The 15,092-nt window shown below is 38.2% G+C and overlaps 1 protein-coding gene across 2 annotated transcripts in view; it reads left to right on the plus strand.

Annotated features, from left to right (window-relative positions):
• Positions 1–15,092, plus strand: part of rhpn1 (rhophilin, Rho GTPase binding protein 1) — a 91,127-nt gene that overhangs the window by 16,278 nt on the left and 59,757 nt on the right. For both annotated transcript variants that reach the window (XM_043687899.2, XM_043687900.2), the window contains exon 3: positions 4,519–4,647. In XM_043687899.2, the coding sequence (XP_043543834.1) occupies positions 4,519–4,647 (129 nt within the window). The remainder of the gene's footprint in view (positions 1–4,518; positions 4,648–15,092) is intronic.

Consider the following 15,092-nt stretch of genomic DNA (forward strand, 5'->3'; position numbering starts at 1 on the left):
GTACAATTCTGATGCCAAGACTGTAGGTAGAGTGCTGGAAAAGGGATTAGAATAGTTAGGTGGTTGTTTTCAACTGGCGTGGATGCAGTGGGCTGAAGAGACTTTTCTGTGCTAAAGTTCCCTGACTCTGTGACAGATTGAGTAGGTTGGGCCTGAAGTCATTGGAATTTGTAAGGATGATATGTAACCTTATTAAAACATGCAAGATTCTTAGGGGCTTTGACAGGGCAGTTATGGTAAGGTTATTTGCTCTTGCGGGAGAGTTTAGGATAACATTGCAAAATCTCAGAATAAAGGGTCATGCTTTTAAGACCGATGAGCAGGAGTTTCTTCTGAGTGCCATGAATCTGTAGAATTCTGTATTGTAGAGGCCTGTGTAGGTCAGTAAGCATATTTGTGGATGAGGTAGACAGACAGATTTTTAATCTATAAGTGGATCAAAAGTTATGGGACAAAGGCAGGAGGTGGAGTGAGGATGATCCGATCAGCCATTGAATGGAGCCACATACTGTGGGTTAAATGGCCTACTTCTGTTTCTTCTGCTTGTATTTAATTACTCTTTATTTCCTGAGATTTTTTCATAATTATCTTTGATTTATGTTCTCTAACTTTCAATTCTTTCACAAGTGAAAACATTTTCTGCACTTCTATCAAAACCATTCTTTAATTTTAATCCATCTCTATCTCAAAATTCATGTACAAGGAATAGGAAACATAAAATGTTGACAAAGAAAAAACTGCAAAAAATTGAAATGTCAAGAAATATGAAGAATTACAGTTTACATGTTAGAAGAAAAATACATTTCAAGGGTAATATAGGCTCCTCAAAATAAAAGTAGCAAACAACTCAATGGTATACTTTGTTATGAAGGTGTAGGTATGTACTGTACTTTTTGAGAGAGCGAGAAAGCTGGCAAGAACTGATAAAGTGCAGAGTGTGCTGAACAATTTTAAAAAGTAACCTTTGGTTGAAACAGCTGGAGTTGTTGCCATGGAACAAAAACAAATTCAAATTTGGTCAGTTAGTTCAAATTATGCCCCATATACGAAAATCCAATTGAATTTTAATTTTACTGTTTGGATGACATTAAACCAATGAAATGATCCAAGGAACGGGATATGATCCAAGGAACGGGATATGTTTCTGGGTATAAAATTGGACATTTTGAAAAGTTAGGGAGAGATCAGCAAAGGGCACCAATAAATAGCCCTCTGGAATGTACCTGTCCATAAGAAAAGTTGTGTAGCAGAAGACTGAAGAAAAGACCACCCAGGAAAATACAAAGGAACATCTACAAAGGAGAATCGACAAAGCTGGCTAGTTTTGCAAAGTGATTTTCTTTTGGTAAATCCTTAATTGAGGTTTTTACTTTTATTGGACCAGCATTGTAGAGTCTGAGGAAAAGGATAGATTTAGGAGAAAGGAGTTGTAATTAGTTGTTGTTTTAATCTTCTCTGTTGGACTTAAAGTGTTAATTTTTACTTTAAATGGTGACCTCTGGGATATTTCTTTGCCTCTTGCAATTTAACAGATTAAGCCGCGAGGTGAGCTTCTCTGTGTCAGGTTTAAATTTAGAAGGGTTTATCCCGTGTCGTAACAACTTACTAAATTGTTACTGCAGCTTAATTTTTTTGTGACAATGACTGTAGCTGCTGAATCTGGTAGTCCTGTCCGTGAACATGGCACTTAGTTTGCAGGAGGTAGGTAGCTCAGATTCCAAATTGCACACCTGTGGTTCACGGAGGTAGCTATCCATATAAAATTGCAATTGCCAACTTTTATGATTTTTACCAGCTAGGAATAGGAAATACAATGTGTGCAAATTTGACCTAATCTAACTAAGAATTTTGAATAGTTTTGATCGACAAGGTATACTTTTGGAAGATACAGCATTCCTTTTGTATATTAATCCAAGACACATTTTGTGGGAGGTCGTGTCCTTTGGGGCTTGTAAATGAGGACATGAATGTGTGTGAAAAGTACATAAACCTGTTGGAGGAGTTAACATTTATTGGAGAGGTCAAAAGCTGCCATCAAGACATTTAAGGCACCTTCTCAAGTTTGAAAGAAAATTTACCTGAAGTGCCTTTTTTTTTAAAAACAATGTCCATTGCTTACTATTCACACTCTGTTGACATAAATCTGAGGGTGTCATGACAGTATTTATATTGTCTGACTTACATCTCCAAGCAGTTATATACTCTTTGTAGTGGGATTATGAATTCCATAGCTTGTTTTTATATGGAATTGAAGTTAAATGTAGTCAGTAGTTCACTCAAACTTGAACTCGAATTTATTTTATCTCTGCATGGGTCAGAGGCCTGTCCTTAGTCGCAAAGGCGTGGATTGGGGTATAGAGGCTATAAAGGACAATGGAAGTGCATAGGTTATCATGGAGGGTATAAGAGGGCATTAGTATGAAGAGCCATTAGATTAGGGTTGAGTCTTTAAGGTGGCATGGACGGGGCCTGGAATTGTGTAGTGTGTGAGCGGTATGAGGGGTGAAGGTCGTTAATGTTACATTGTGTTTCTAAATGTTGGGACAAAATACTGGTGCACCAAGACAGACCTTCTACTGAACTGAATCCACACGTACCAGACCTGTTCCTCTGCTTTTGAGAGTCATCTTTCGTGATTCCCAGAAATTGAACTCCATCCGAGAATGAAAATATGAAGGTCTGGCATGTTTTCTTCAGTTGGTAAAGCATAAACAGAAGTGACCTGCAGTGAAAATTCAGCTCTGTCAGTTTTCACAGATGAGGAAGAGGACGTTATACCTGAAATTTGAAAGGACTATAACTCACTGAAATCAATGTAGGGAAGGAAACAGTGTTAGAAGTAATACTGGCAATAAAGAAAAGAATGGGGAGGAACAAGTGTTACATAATGGAAGGTCAGGGAAAGGTGAAAAGGTAAAGGAGATTAGAGATCCTCCTCACTTTTTTTAGCAGCATAAAATCCATCACTTTTCCATCTCTTTAGTTCTGAAGAGAAGTCCTATTGGACTCAAAAATGTTTTCAGCTTTCACATATGTTGCTGGACCTTATCAGCAATTACTGCTTTTTATTTCAGATATCTAGCATCTGCATTATTTTACTCTGATTAAAGCTTGACAGTTGAACTTTGTGCACCAGAAGAGGTGTAGGCAGCTTTATGGAATACCCAGATGTACCAGGCCAGAACTGACTATTCAAGTGGAAGAGTCCATAAATTGCACACATCTACTTGTTGATGTTTGAAGGAATGCTGTGACTGTTGATTTATGAATTCATCCCACTTGTTACTCTGTGGATTATCAGAAATTAATCTGCTCCAGGAGCTCAATTTTTAATTAAGGCTTACTGAAATTGCCATTTTACCTCATCATCTTTTCATGATTAATTAAAATACACATTTATTTCTCTCCTTTGCCGTAATTCATATGTGGAGAGGGAGTGTTTTTGTTTGATACAGAATGCAGGAAGCAATAGGAAGAATACCAACAGGGTGCTGGAGAAATTCAACATGGCAGCATCTGTGGAGAACAGATTTAATGTTTTGAGTCCAATATGATTCTTACCTACTCCAGTGTTTTGTACTTTTTTAAAATTTCAGTGTCTCCAGCATTTGCAGTACCTTCTTTTTATTTGAGTAATAATAGGATGTTGAGTGGGCAATTCAAATATTTCATGAGTAATATTTGCAGAATTTTCCTAAAGTTAAAAGAAATAGCATTTAAATCAAACTGTACAAAATATGAAACAAAAAAACTTACCTCATTGGACAGCTCCCTGAATGTACTTGGTTTTGATCACATACCTCGAGTTTGCTCTTTGTTACAGACAATACAGAAGGGCAGTCAGATAGACATTCAATCTCACTGTTACATTTTCTAATGGGCAAGAAAATACACTTATGAGAACGAAGCAGGTTTAGCCCTTTTGCCAGTCTTTGGTCTAGTGTTAAAAACTGAAAAAGTATATGTACGCTGTTTTTGTTTATCCACTCTTTCCAGACTTCCAATACTATAACAGCTTACAACTATATAATGCCCTTAATATAGATGATCCACTGCTGTGACTTGGTTAATGCTACTTTTGTGATTTCTGATTGCTTTTACATGCATAAAATCATTCTGAGATCCCTATGTGCCTTTTTACCAGCATGGATGAGATTGAGAATGTGACTTGTAGTATAGGAAAGAATTTTCATTTATTTTATAGTTTCCTGTTACATAATATAATAAGGTCTCTACATCTACTGTAGCTAGCATACTGATCCTTGATTTAACATGTCACCAAAAGGCTCAGACAACTTGGTATTACTCCACCCTGAAATAATCAGGCTTCGCCTGTGGTCAAACTTTAATGTTTAATGTTGGAGACAAAAATAATTATAGGTTCAGTTTTTTGACAGATTGAAATTTCACTGCTATGAATACGTTTCCTTTTTTCTCCAATTTATTGATGACAAAGATTTGTAAATGATTGTCATATGGAATGGTTTTTAAATTCATTTTTAAATTTCAATGTTTCAGGGCTACAACTAACAACAAGGTGAAGGAAAATGTGGCTCTGGAATTGAGTTTTGTGAACTCCAACTTACAGCTTCTGAAGGAAGAACTAGAGGAACTGAACAGCTCCGTGGAAGTTTATCAAAATGGAAAGTAAGTATTTTCTACACTCTGGCTTTATATCATCTTGAAATTAATCCTAGAACTTGCACTCAGTTTAACAAACCTATTTTTGCTTTAACAACTGTGTTAGAAACATTCACCATTCATCTTCTGTCTGTAATGCAGTATGTTTCATCACTTCTGTTTTATTTTGATTTGTAATTTGGATTTTTAGATGTATGTTTTGCTTTATTGTTAAGGTATACTTGGACAAAAAGCTTGTATGCTAAACAAATGTAATTTAAGATTCTGTTTTTCCATAATGGAAAATTAGTGGAGCATCAGAATATGGTGGGAGAATAAAATTCTAATTTGTGACTGCTGCTGTAGAAAATTATTTCATTCTTTACCCCTGTTGTGAATATTACTAATCCACCTGTTCAGACATGTTATGAAATGCCTCTGGAACAAGTGGGACTATGCTGTCTTCCTTTCATCGTGATTGTAACCTTAAGAAATCTAACTTACATGTTTAAAAACCTTGATATAAGAATAATATAAAAGCAGTTCTACGCTTGCCTCTCCTTTTAACCTTTATGGTGCTCACCTGTAGAACAATATTTACATTTGAGTTCCTGAGAAAATTGTAATTTGAGCAACTAGTGGAATTGAATATGAGCTACTTCCTTGAAAAAGCTTGGTTGTATAGCCATTTATTACCTCATTGAGTTGTAATATGCATAGTCATGAATTTGTGATCTCCATTCGAATTCTCAATGTCAACATTACATAACAGTATTTTTGTGGATGAGAGACAACTATTTGTTCATTTCATTTTCACTACGAGTTTTATTAACAGTCAGTCATTCAATCCTATAAAACCTGCTCCACTTTTCATTATTAGAGAATGTGAGATGTTCCTTTATAGAAATGGGACAAAATCATAGCCATAGACGTGATGATATAATTACCTAAATATAAGTTAAGTAATCTTGATTACTGAGAAACATCCCTATTTCTTGTGAATTTGGAGTGTTGATAAGATGCTCTTCTGTTTATTGTGAACAGTAAATTCACAAACCACCAAATTAATATCTGCCAAGGAGGAAATGGGATGTTGAATATACATTAAATATCAACTTCTTACAACTTTTTATATTTTTAAATTAATATACCACTTTTATTACTACTTTTTATAATTGAGCAAAGCTGGCAGTTTGGGAAATTGTGTAGTCACTGTTCATATTTAGATATCGGGGATAACACTTTTTACATTAGTGATCTGGATGAAGGAACTGAGGGCATTCTTTAAGTTTGTAGATGATACAAAGGTAGAGGAGGCAGGGAGGCTACCAAAAAATTTAGACAGTTTAGGAGAGTGGGCTAAGAAGTGGCAGATGAAATACAATGTGGGAAAGCGTGAGGTCATGTAGTTTGTTAGGAAGAAATAAGGCATGGATTATTTTCTAAATGTGGAGAAAATTCAGAAATCTGGAATATTAAAGGATTTGGGAGTCCTCATCCACAATTCTCTTAAAGTAAACTTGCAGGTTGAATTGTTACAATGTTGTCATTAATCATGAGAGGACTAGAATTTAAAGCAGGGATGTACTTCTGAGGTTTTATAAGACTCTGGTCAGACCACATTTAGAATACTGTGGGCAATTTTGGGCCCCATACCTCAGGAAGGATGTATTGGCCCTGCAGGGTGTCAAGAGGAGGTTCATGAGAATGATCCCAGGAATGAAAGGCTTAACATATGAGAAACAGAGAGGACTCTGGAACTATAGTTGATGGAGTTTAGAAGGATGAGAGGGGACCTAATTGAAACTTACAGACTACTGAACGGCCTGGACAGAGTGGGCATTGGAAAGATGTTTCCAGTGGCAGGAGAGACGAGGATCCAAGGACACAGCCTTAGAGTAAAGGGAAGACCCTTTAGAAAGGAGACAAGGAGAAACCTTTTTAGCCAGAGAGTGTTGAATCTGTAGAATTCATTGCCACAAAAGGCGATGTGAAGGCCAGGTCATTGAGTAAATTTAAGACAGGTAGATAAGTTCCTGACTGCCAAAGGTTGCAGGGAGAGAGTGGGAAAATGGGGTTGAAAAACCTATCAGCCATAATCAAACGCAGAGCAGACATGATGGGCCGAATGGCCTAATTTCTGCTCCTTTGGTCTTTTATGTTGTCATTGCAGTCCTTTTGTCAAAGATGCAGAAACTTGATTTATGACACATGTTAAAGTGTTGCAATGCATTCCAACCTGTACTAAATTTAAGGGTAAATGTAATCATTTTCTGGAATGGTTGGGTCTGTCTGGCAGGGAGCATTTGGTAAATTTGTTCATCGTGTGGTGCAGGTGCACCCTGTCCCTGACACAGAAGGATAACAGATATTGTACCTAAGCACACTTTCTTTTTCTATTAAAGAAACAATTTGATCAAATAAGATTGTGATACCATGATTGAAATTAGTATTTCACTAGATTTGAGGGTTGTACGTGCAAATAATCCGTGTTTGACAATCCATGATGCAGCATGTTAGATCTTAATGCAGTGCTTTGGCATTTCCACTTCCTTGTCATTCCTAATGGCACGGCTATTGAAGTGAAGACTCCATCCTGTGATTCTTACTGATAGAATGATAGCTGTCGTTGCACATGGAGACAAGTAAAATTCAAGGTGAAGCAGTTTTCTGATTCATTTACTTACATTTGATTAAAAATGGTCATTTGCAATAGCATAGGAATAAAATGTCAAATCTTTTAGTTGTGAACTTGAGAAAGAATTAAAGGAATTGGAACACTTTTCTTTCCTGGCAGCGCTTTCAGAACTATTGTGGAAGAACTTTTATAAGTAAAGGGTGTGTGGGATATTGCTGCTCTATGTCCCTCCAAACCATTTCTATTTCATTTACCCATCCAGATGTCTTTTAAATGTTGCAATTGTACCAGCCTCCTCCACTTCCGCTGGCAGCTCATTCCACACATGCACCAACCTTTGCATGAAAATGTTACCCCTTAAATTTCTTTTATATCTTTCCCCTCTCATCCTATGCCCTGTAGTTCACCCACCCCAGGGAAAAGGCCTTGTCTATTTATCCTATCCATGACCCTCATGATTTTAAAAACCTCTATAAGGTCTCTGACACTCCAGGGAAAACAGCCCCAGCTTATTTAACCTCTCCCTGTAGCTCAAATCCTCCAACCCTGGCAACATCCTTTAAATCTTTGCTGAATCCTTTCAAGTTTCATAACATCCTTCCGCAATATTCCAAAAGTGGCCTAAACAATACCTTGTACAGCTGCAACATGACCTCCCAACTCCTGTACTCAATACTCTGACTAATAAAGGAAAGCATAACAAATGCCGCCTTCACTATCCTATCTACCTGTAACTCTTCTTTTAAGGTGCTATGAACTTGCACTCCAAGGTCTCTTTGTTCAGCAACACTCCCCAGGACCTGCTAAGATTTGCTTTCCCAAAATGCAACATCTCACATTTATCTAAATTAAACTCCATCTGCCACTCCTCAGCCCATTTGCCCATCTGATCAAGATCCCATTGTAATCTGAGGTAACCTTCTTCGCTGTCCACTACACTTTCAATTTTGGTGTCATCTGCAAACTTACTAACTATACTCTTATCTTCACATCCAAATCATTTATATAAATGATGAAAAGTAGTGTACCCAGTACCAATCCTTGTGGCACTCCACTGGTCACAGGCCTCCAGTCTGAAAAACATCCCACCACCACCACCCTCTGTCTTTTACCTTCGAGCCAGTTCTGTGTCCAAATGACGACTAGTTCTCCCTGTATTCCATGAGATCTAACTTTGCTAATCATTCTCCTATCGGGAACATCGTTGAACATTTTACTAAAGTCCATATAGATCATGTCTACCACTCTGCCCTCCATCAATCCTCTTTGTTACTAGTTCAAAAATCTCAATCAAGTTTGTGAGACATGATTTCCCACGCACAAAGCCATGTTGACTATCCCTAATCAGTCCTTGCCTTTCCAAATAAATGTACACCCTGTCCCTCAGGATTCCCTTGAATAATTTGCCCACCACTGACGTCAGGCTCACCGGTCTCTAGTTCCCTGCCTTATCCTTACCACCTTTCTGATATAGTGGCACCAAGTTAGCCAACCTCCAATCTTCCACACCTCACCTGTAACTATTGATGATACAAATATGCAAGAGACCCAGCAATCACTTCCCTAGTTTTCCACAGAGTTTCTAGGTTACACCTGATCAGAATCTGGGGATTTATCCACTTTTATGTGTTTCAAGACATCCAGCACCACCACCTCTGTAATATGGGCATTTTTCAAGATGTTACTATCTATTTCCTTACATTCCATATCTTCCATGTCCTTTTCCACAGTAAACACTGATGCAAAATACTCGTTTAGTATCTTCCCCATCTCTTGCAGCTCCACACAAAGGCCGCCTTGCTGATCTTTGATGGGCCTGATTCTCTCCAGAGTAACCCTGTTGTCCTTAATATATTTGTAAAAATCCTTTGGATTCTCCTTAATTCTATTTGCCAAAGCTATCTCATGTCCCCCTTTTGCTCTCCTGATTTCCCTCTTAAGTAAACTCCTACTTCCTTTATACTCTTCTACGGATTCACTCGATCTACCCTGTCTATACCTGAAATATGCTTCCTTCTTTTTCTTAACCAAACCCTCAATTTCTCTAGTTATCCAGCCTTTCCTTTCACCCTAACTGGAATGTATTTTCTCTGCACTCTAGTTATCTCATTTCTGAAGGCTTCCCATTTTCCAGCTGTCCCTTTACCTGCGAATATCTGCCCCTAATCAGCTTTTGAGTTCTTGCCTGATAACATCAAAATTAGCCTTCCTCCAATTTAAACTTCAACTTTTAGATCTGATCTATCCTTTTCCATCACTATTTCAAAACTAATAGAATTATGGTCACTGGCCCCAAAGTGCTCCCCCATTGATGCCTCCGTCACCTGCCCTGCTTTATTTCCCAAGAGTAGGTCAGGTTTTGCACTAGATACATCCACATACTGAATCAAAAAAAAAATTTTCTTGTTGTACATACTTGACAAATTCCTCTCCTCTAATCCCTTAACACTATGGCAGTCCTGGTCTATGTTTAGAAAGTTAAAATCACCTACCATAACCACCCGATTTATTCTTACAGACAACTGAAATCTCCTTACAAATTTGTTTCTCAAGTTCCTGCTGACTATTGGGGGGGGGGGGTCTATAGTACAAACCCAGTAAGGTGATAATCGCTTTCTTATTTCTCAATTCTACCAAACTAACCTCCCCGGATGTGTTTCCGGGAATATCCTCCCACAGTACAGCTGTGATGCTTTCCCTTATCAAAAATGCCACTCCCACTCCTTTCTTGCCTCCCTTTCTGCCTTCCTGTAGCATTTGTGTCCTGGAACATTAAGCTGCCACTCCTGTCCATCCCCGAGCCACTTTTCTGTAATTGCTATGATATCCCAGTCCCATGTTCCTAACCATGTCCTGAGTTTATCTGCCTTCCCTGTTAGGCCTCTTGCATTGAAATAAATGCAGTTTAATTTATCAGTCCTACCTTGTTCTCTGATTTATGCCTGCCTACCCTGACTGTTTGGTACAGCTGAGAAAATCAGCGAGTCAGTCTCCGATTGATGTCTTTCCTCACTATCCCCCGGGTTCCCCCCCACCCCCCCACCTCACCCTCCCACACCTTACAAGTTTAAATCTTCCCGAGCAGCTCTAGCAAATCTTCTTGCCAGTATGTTCATCCCCTTCCAATTGAGGTGCAGGTTTTTATTTACCCCAGAAGAGATTCCAATGATCCAAAATTGTGAATCCTTCTCCCATACACCAGCTCCTCACCATGCATTTATCTGCTCTATCCTCCAATTCCTACTCTCACTAGCTCGTAGTGCCAGGAGTAATCCAGATATTGCTTTCTCAAGGACCTCCTTTTTAAAATTCTGTCTAACTCTCTATATTCTCCTTCAAGAATCTCATCCTTTTCTCTTCCTATGTCGTTGGTTCCAATATGTACAATGTCCTCTTGCTGGGCCCTCTTCTCCTTTAGAACATTATGCATCCTCTGAAACATCCTTGATCTTGGCACCAAGGAGGCAGCACACCATTCTGATTTTTTTCACTGCTGGCCACAGAAACATTTCTCTGTCTCCCTGACTAGAGAATCCCCTAACACAATTTGATTTCTTGGAACCCAACGTACCTATCATTACATTAGAGCAAGTCTCGATACCAGAAACCTGGCAGTTCATGCAACATTCCCCTGAGAATCCATCACGCCCTACATTTTCCAAATCTAGGCCTATGATTTTAGTCCACTCAATGTTAAACTGTTTAATTTCAATATTGGATTTTGGGCATGTCGTCTGATAAGAAGTAGCATTGAGAGAGTGCCTGCTGACATTGCCATACATGTTGGGCTTGATTATGATTATTTGGACAAGCAAGTGAGAAATGGGATGGAGTCAAGGGAAGATCCTTGGAGGTTGTAGTGGTAATAAAGAGGGTAGTACAGAAAATTCTATGGCTATGGTTTGATAACAGAAGAAAACTAATTGTTCTACACTTTTACACATGCCTTCGTCATTGGAGTTGAGGCATTGGAGGAAAATGATATGATCAAATGTTCAAACGCTGCAGACAGGTTGAGAAGACTAAAATGGGTGAGATTCATTGTAAATGTGTAATTAGGATCAACTTTGGAAGATTTAGATGCTTCTGTGATGTTGGGCTTTTGCTACTTTTATGGGCACAATCACCTGTGCACTTCTGAAAACAATGGAGAAATTGGAAAATGAACTATGAATTCAATTCCATATATTTCAATTTAGGAAAGACCAAGGGTGCATAACTTAATATTTTTAGATTATGCTTAAAGCAAATGGGAAGAACTGTTTTTCAAAGTGTAGTAAAGGCAGTGTGCCAGAGGCTCAAATATTGGAGATATTCAGAACATAACAGTTTCAAATTGCACTAATTCTTCTATTTTAACAATTTTATAATATTCAATTCAGAATTTGTTTTGTGCATTCAGATGTGGTTTGAGGTTCTTCTTTTCTTCAGAATTACTTTTGTGGGCTTACTGACAGGAGTCAGAGCAGACCTAATGGGCCAATGGCCCATTCTGCTCCTTATGCCTTATGGTCAAGTAGAGTCTGAGGCCTATTTGTTTGCAGGTATTTTTAATAAGGTTTTAAAACCTTTAGTGCAAAATTGAGAGTTAGCAATTTAGAGCATTGCAAAAGGGGTAGAGGGTGATAGGGATCCTGAGAAACACAGTTCATTCTGTATACAAATCACACTGTTTTTAAAAAAAACAAATTTCTCCACATGTCCTTTCTAAAACTTTCTCCTCTCACCTTAGAAATATACCCCTTGTTTCAAACTCTCCCTAGAGAAAATACCTTTGCTATTCACCTTATCTATGCTGTTTGTGATTTTATAATCCTCTGTAAGGTCAACCCTCAACCTCCCATCCTCTTGTGAAAAAGCTCCCAGCCTATCCAGCCTATTTTTATAACTCAAATCTCCATTCCTGCAACATCCAGGTAATTCTCTGAACCCTCAACAACTTAATAACATCCTTCCTAAATCAAGTTATCTGACAATATTTTGTAAATCCAAGTAAAAAGAAAGAAGATAATGCAACAGATGGATCCAGACTTGACAGCTGCTTCATACAGCCTTGTCCAAAACTGAATCAGATCCAATATCGGAATGTCCTTCAAATATTGAAAAGTACAAATATAAAATGAAGATCGCCTAAAATACAAGCAAATAATGAATGGGCAGCATTCTTCTGACATTTCTGCGACACCTCTGCCTTGGTAGCATAACAACATTTTACAAGTAGCTCACAAAATGCCTCAACTTCTGTCTCGGGACCCTCCAACCCCATGGCATCAATGTGGATTTCACCAGTTTCCTAATTCTTCCCCCCCCTCCCACCCCCACAACCTAATCCCAGTTCCAACCTTCCAGCTCATTCCTGTCCTCGTGATCTGTCCCACCTGTCCATCTTCCTTCTTACTATCCGCTCCACCCTCCCCTCCAACCTATCACCTTTACCCCATCTCCATCCACCTATTGCACTCTCAGCTACCTTCCCCCTAGCTCCACCTCCCCCTCCCATTTATCTTTCCACCCGCCGAGGCTCCCAGCCTCATTCCTGATGAAGTGGTTTTGCCCGAAACGCCGATTTTACTGCTCCTTGGTTGCTGCCTGACCGGCTGTGCTTTTCCAGCTCCACACTCCCGACTCAGAATGCCCATGACAGGTCACATTGGTATTAAGGAAATACAGGCTAAAATAGTGAAAACTTTTTATTGGCAGGGATTGCATAAAGATGTTACAGTCTTCCTGATATGCTATACATGTCAGATTGTGGGAAAACCCTAACCCATCAAGTAAGCCTGCACCCTTAATTTCAATAATAATTTTCAAAGCATTGTTTAGCCCAGTCTTAATAGATTGCGTGGCAACTCTATCTAAAGGCCGAAGAGGGAATCAGCCTCTTTTAACAATCACAAATGTTTCAATAAGATTTCCAGATGTGGTCCTTTAGGGAAAGTAATGCCAAAAATGATCGTGGAAATGTTTGTATAATTATTTTTTGTTCAAGATTTGAATTGCCAGAATCGGATCGCGAATCAAATATTATGTCACAAATATTCAACGAAATCTTGGTGAGTTTGAAACATGGGGCATATTTCTAAGGTAAGAGGAGAATGTTTTAGAAAGGACATGAGGGGCAACTTTTTTTTAAACGCAGAGTGTGATTTGTGTATAGAATGAACTGTTGAATGTAGATACAGTTACAACATTTAAAAGACATTTGAATAGGAAAGGTTTGAAGGGATATGGATCAAATGCAGGCAAGTGGGTTTGGTTTAGTTAGGCAATATGGTCATCATTGACCAATTGGACCAAAGGGTCTGTTTCCATGCTGTATGACTCTACGACTATAATTGAACTTCATGCCATTTGGAAATAAAACATTTTTGCATCTTCAACTTATCATCTACAACTTCAAAGAGCCGAAGAAAAGTGGCATCAACCTTTTGAAAGACCATGATTTGATGCTATTGTGAGGAATTTCTTAATAGATGGAATAAGGGAGTTTTCTTGGGACAGTTTGCCACTCAGGATCTCTGATTAAGTCCATTGGATTCTGTTGAGATAAAAATACCTCTCAAGTTAATTAAAGAAAAATATAATAAACCAAAGTTCAGAGACTACACATCTGATCCATGTGTCACATTTCCAGAAAAATGTTCATCAGATGGTGTGAGTTAGCCTAAAAGTATTTGAACGTCACTCAAATATGAGAGCTCGAGCATATAGAAAAGAAGTTTTGTCACTGGAAGTAAGGTATTATCATTGTTATCTGTCTCTGGGAACCATTAAGAGTGAGGTTCACTGGACCTTCCCATCGAATTTGTTGCTTACAATCCAGCTGTTCAGCTAATTGACAGCCATTCACCTTGTCGTCAGGCAGAAGACCTTTGTCATTGGTCCCTGATCCCCATACCAATTGTTAATCAGCTTCGCTTGTAATCAGCCCTTCAGCTCCAGTTCTTCCACACACTACTGGAAAAATGCTCTGGTACACAAACATGATTTGCAAAAGGTATCAAATTCCTTGCTTTCAAAACATGCAACCATCCTTTTAAATCCCTGGGTTTCAAAACTGTTCTTTTTCATTTAGTTCAGATTTATAAAAACTACAAAATAAATTGGCAATCTTAATACCTTGACTAGTCACGTGACTTTTCTCGTTCTAATGATTTTTGCATGAATTCTTTCCAACTATTTTGTGTTAATAGGACAGCAGAATCATTTTTTGATTTTGCAAGAGTAATGAAAGTTTTAGCGAGATACTTTGTTTCCTGTTGAATTCATATATTCCTGCAATGAACTTTTCATGGTATGTGGAACAGAAAAAGCACAATGTAATCCAGGGCAAATTGTGTTTGTGTATAAAGAGCCTTACTCACAGGGCCAGTACATGGCTTATTTTTTGGTCAAATGTAAGCTCATTAATGAAGTGATGACCTCCTTTTCCTTCAGTAATTAAAGCTCAAAGTTTCTTGTTATTTTTGTGTTAAGATTTGTGGGAGTAATAAAAGAACAGCTGTTGTTTTACATCCAAGATGTAAGATTTCATAATAAGCTGACGAACTGAATGCTGAAGCAATGAGATGGCTGTTTTGTAGTGCTCTCAAGTGTACTACTCTACACATTCCTGTGTTTTTCCTAAGATATTATATTATATTGCCTCTTCATTTGTTGTATCCTCCAATGCTCAACAAAGTCTTGAATTACAACTCAAACTGCCACAAAATTTTATTTCAAAGCATGTCTGTTAGTTAATCTTACTGAGGTAGCCATCTTGATGCTGCAATTGACATCGGTGTCACTTGGCTTAAAATCAGCGAAATTTCTATTACAGGAAGGGTCACTAAAT

Source organism: Chiloscyllium plagiosum, unplaced genomic scaffold (genome assembly GCF_037043375.1).
Source record: "Chiloscyllium plagiosum isolate Xiang-an unplaced genomic scaffold, Cpla_swu_hap1 HiC_scaffold_4, whole genome shotgun sequence".
In the NCBI taxonomy this organism is placed as follows: Eukaryota; Metazoa; Chordata; class Chondrichthyes; order Orectolobiformes; family Hemiscylliidae; genus Chiloscyllium; species Chiloscyllium plagiosum.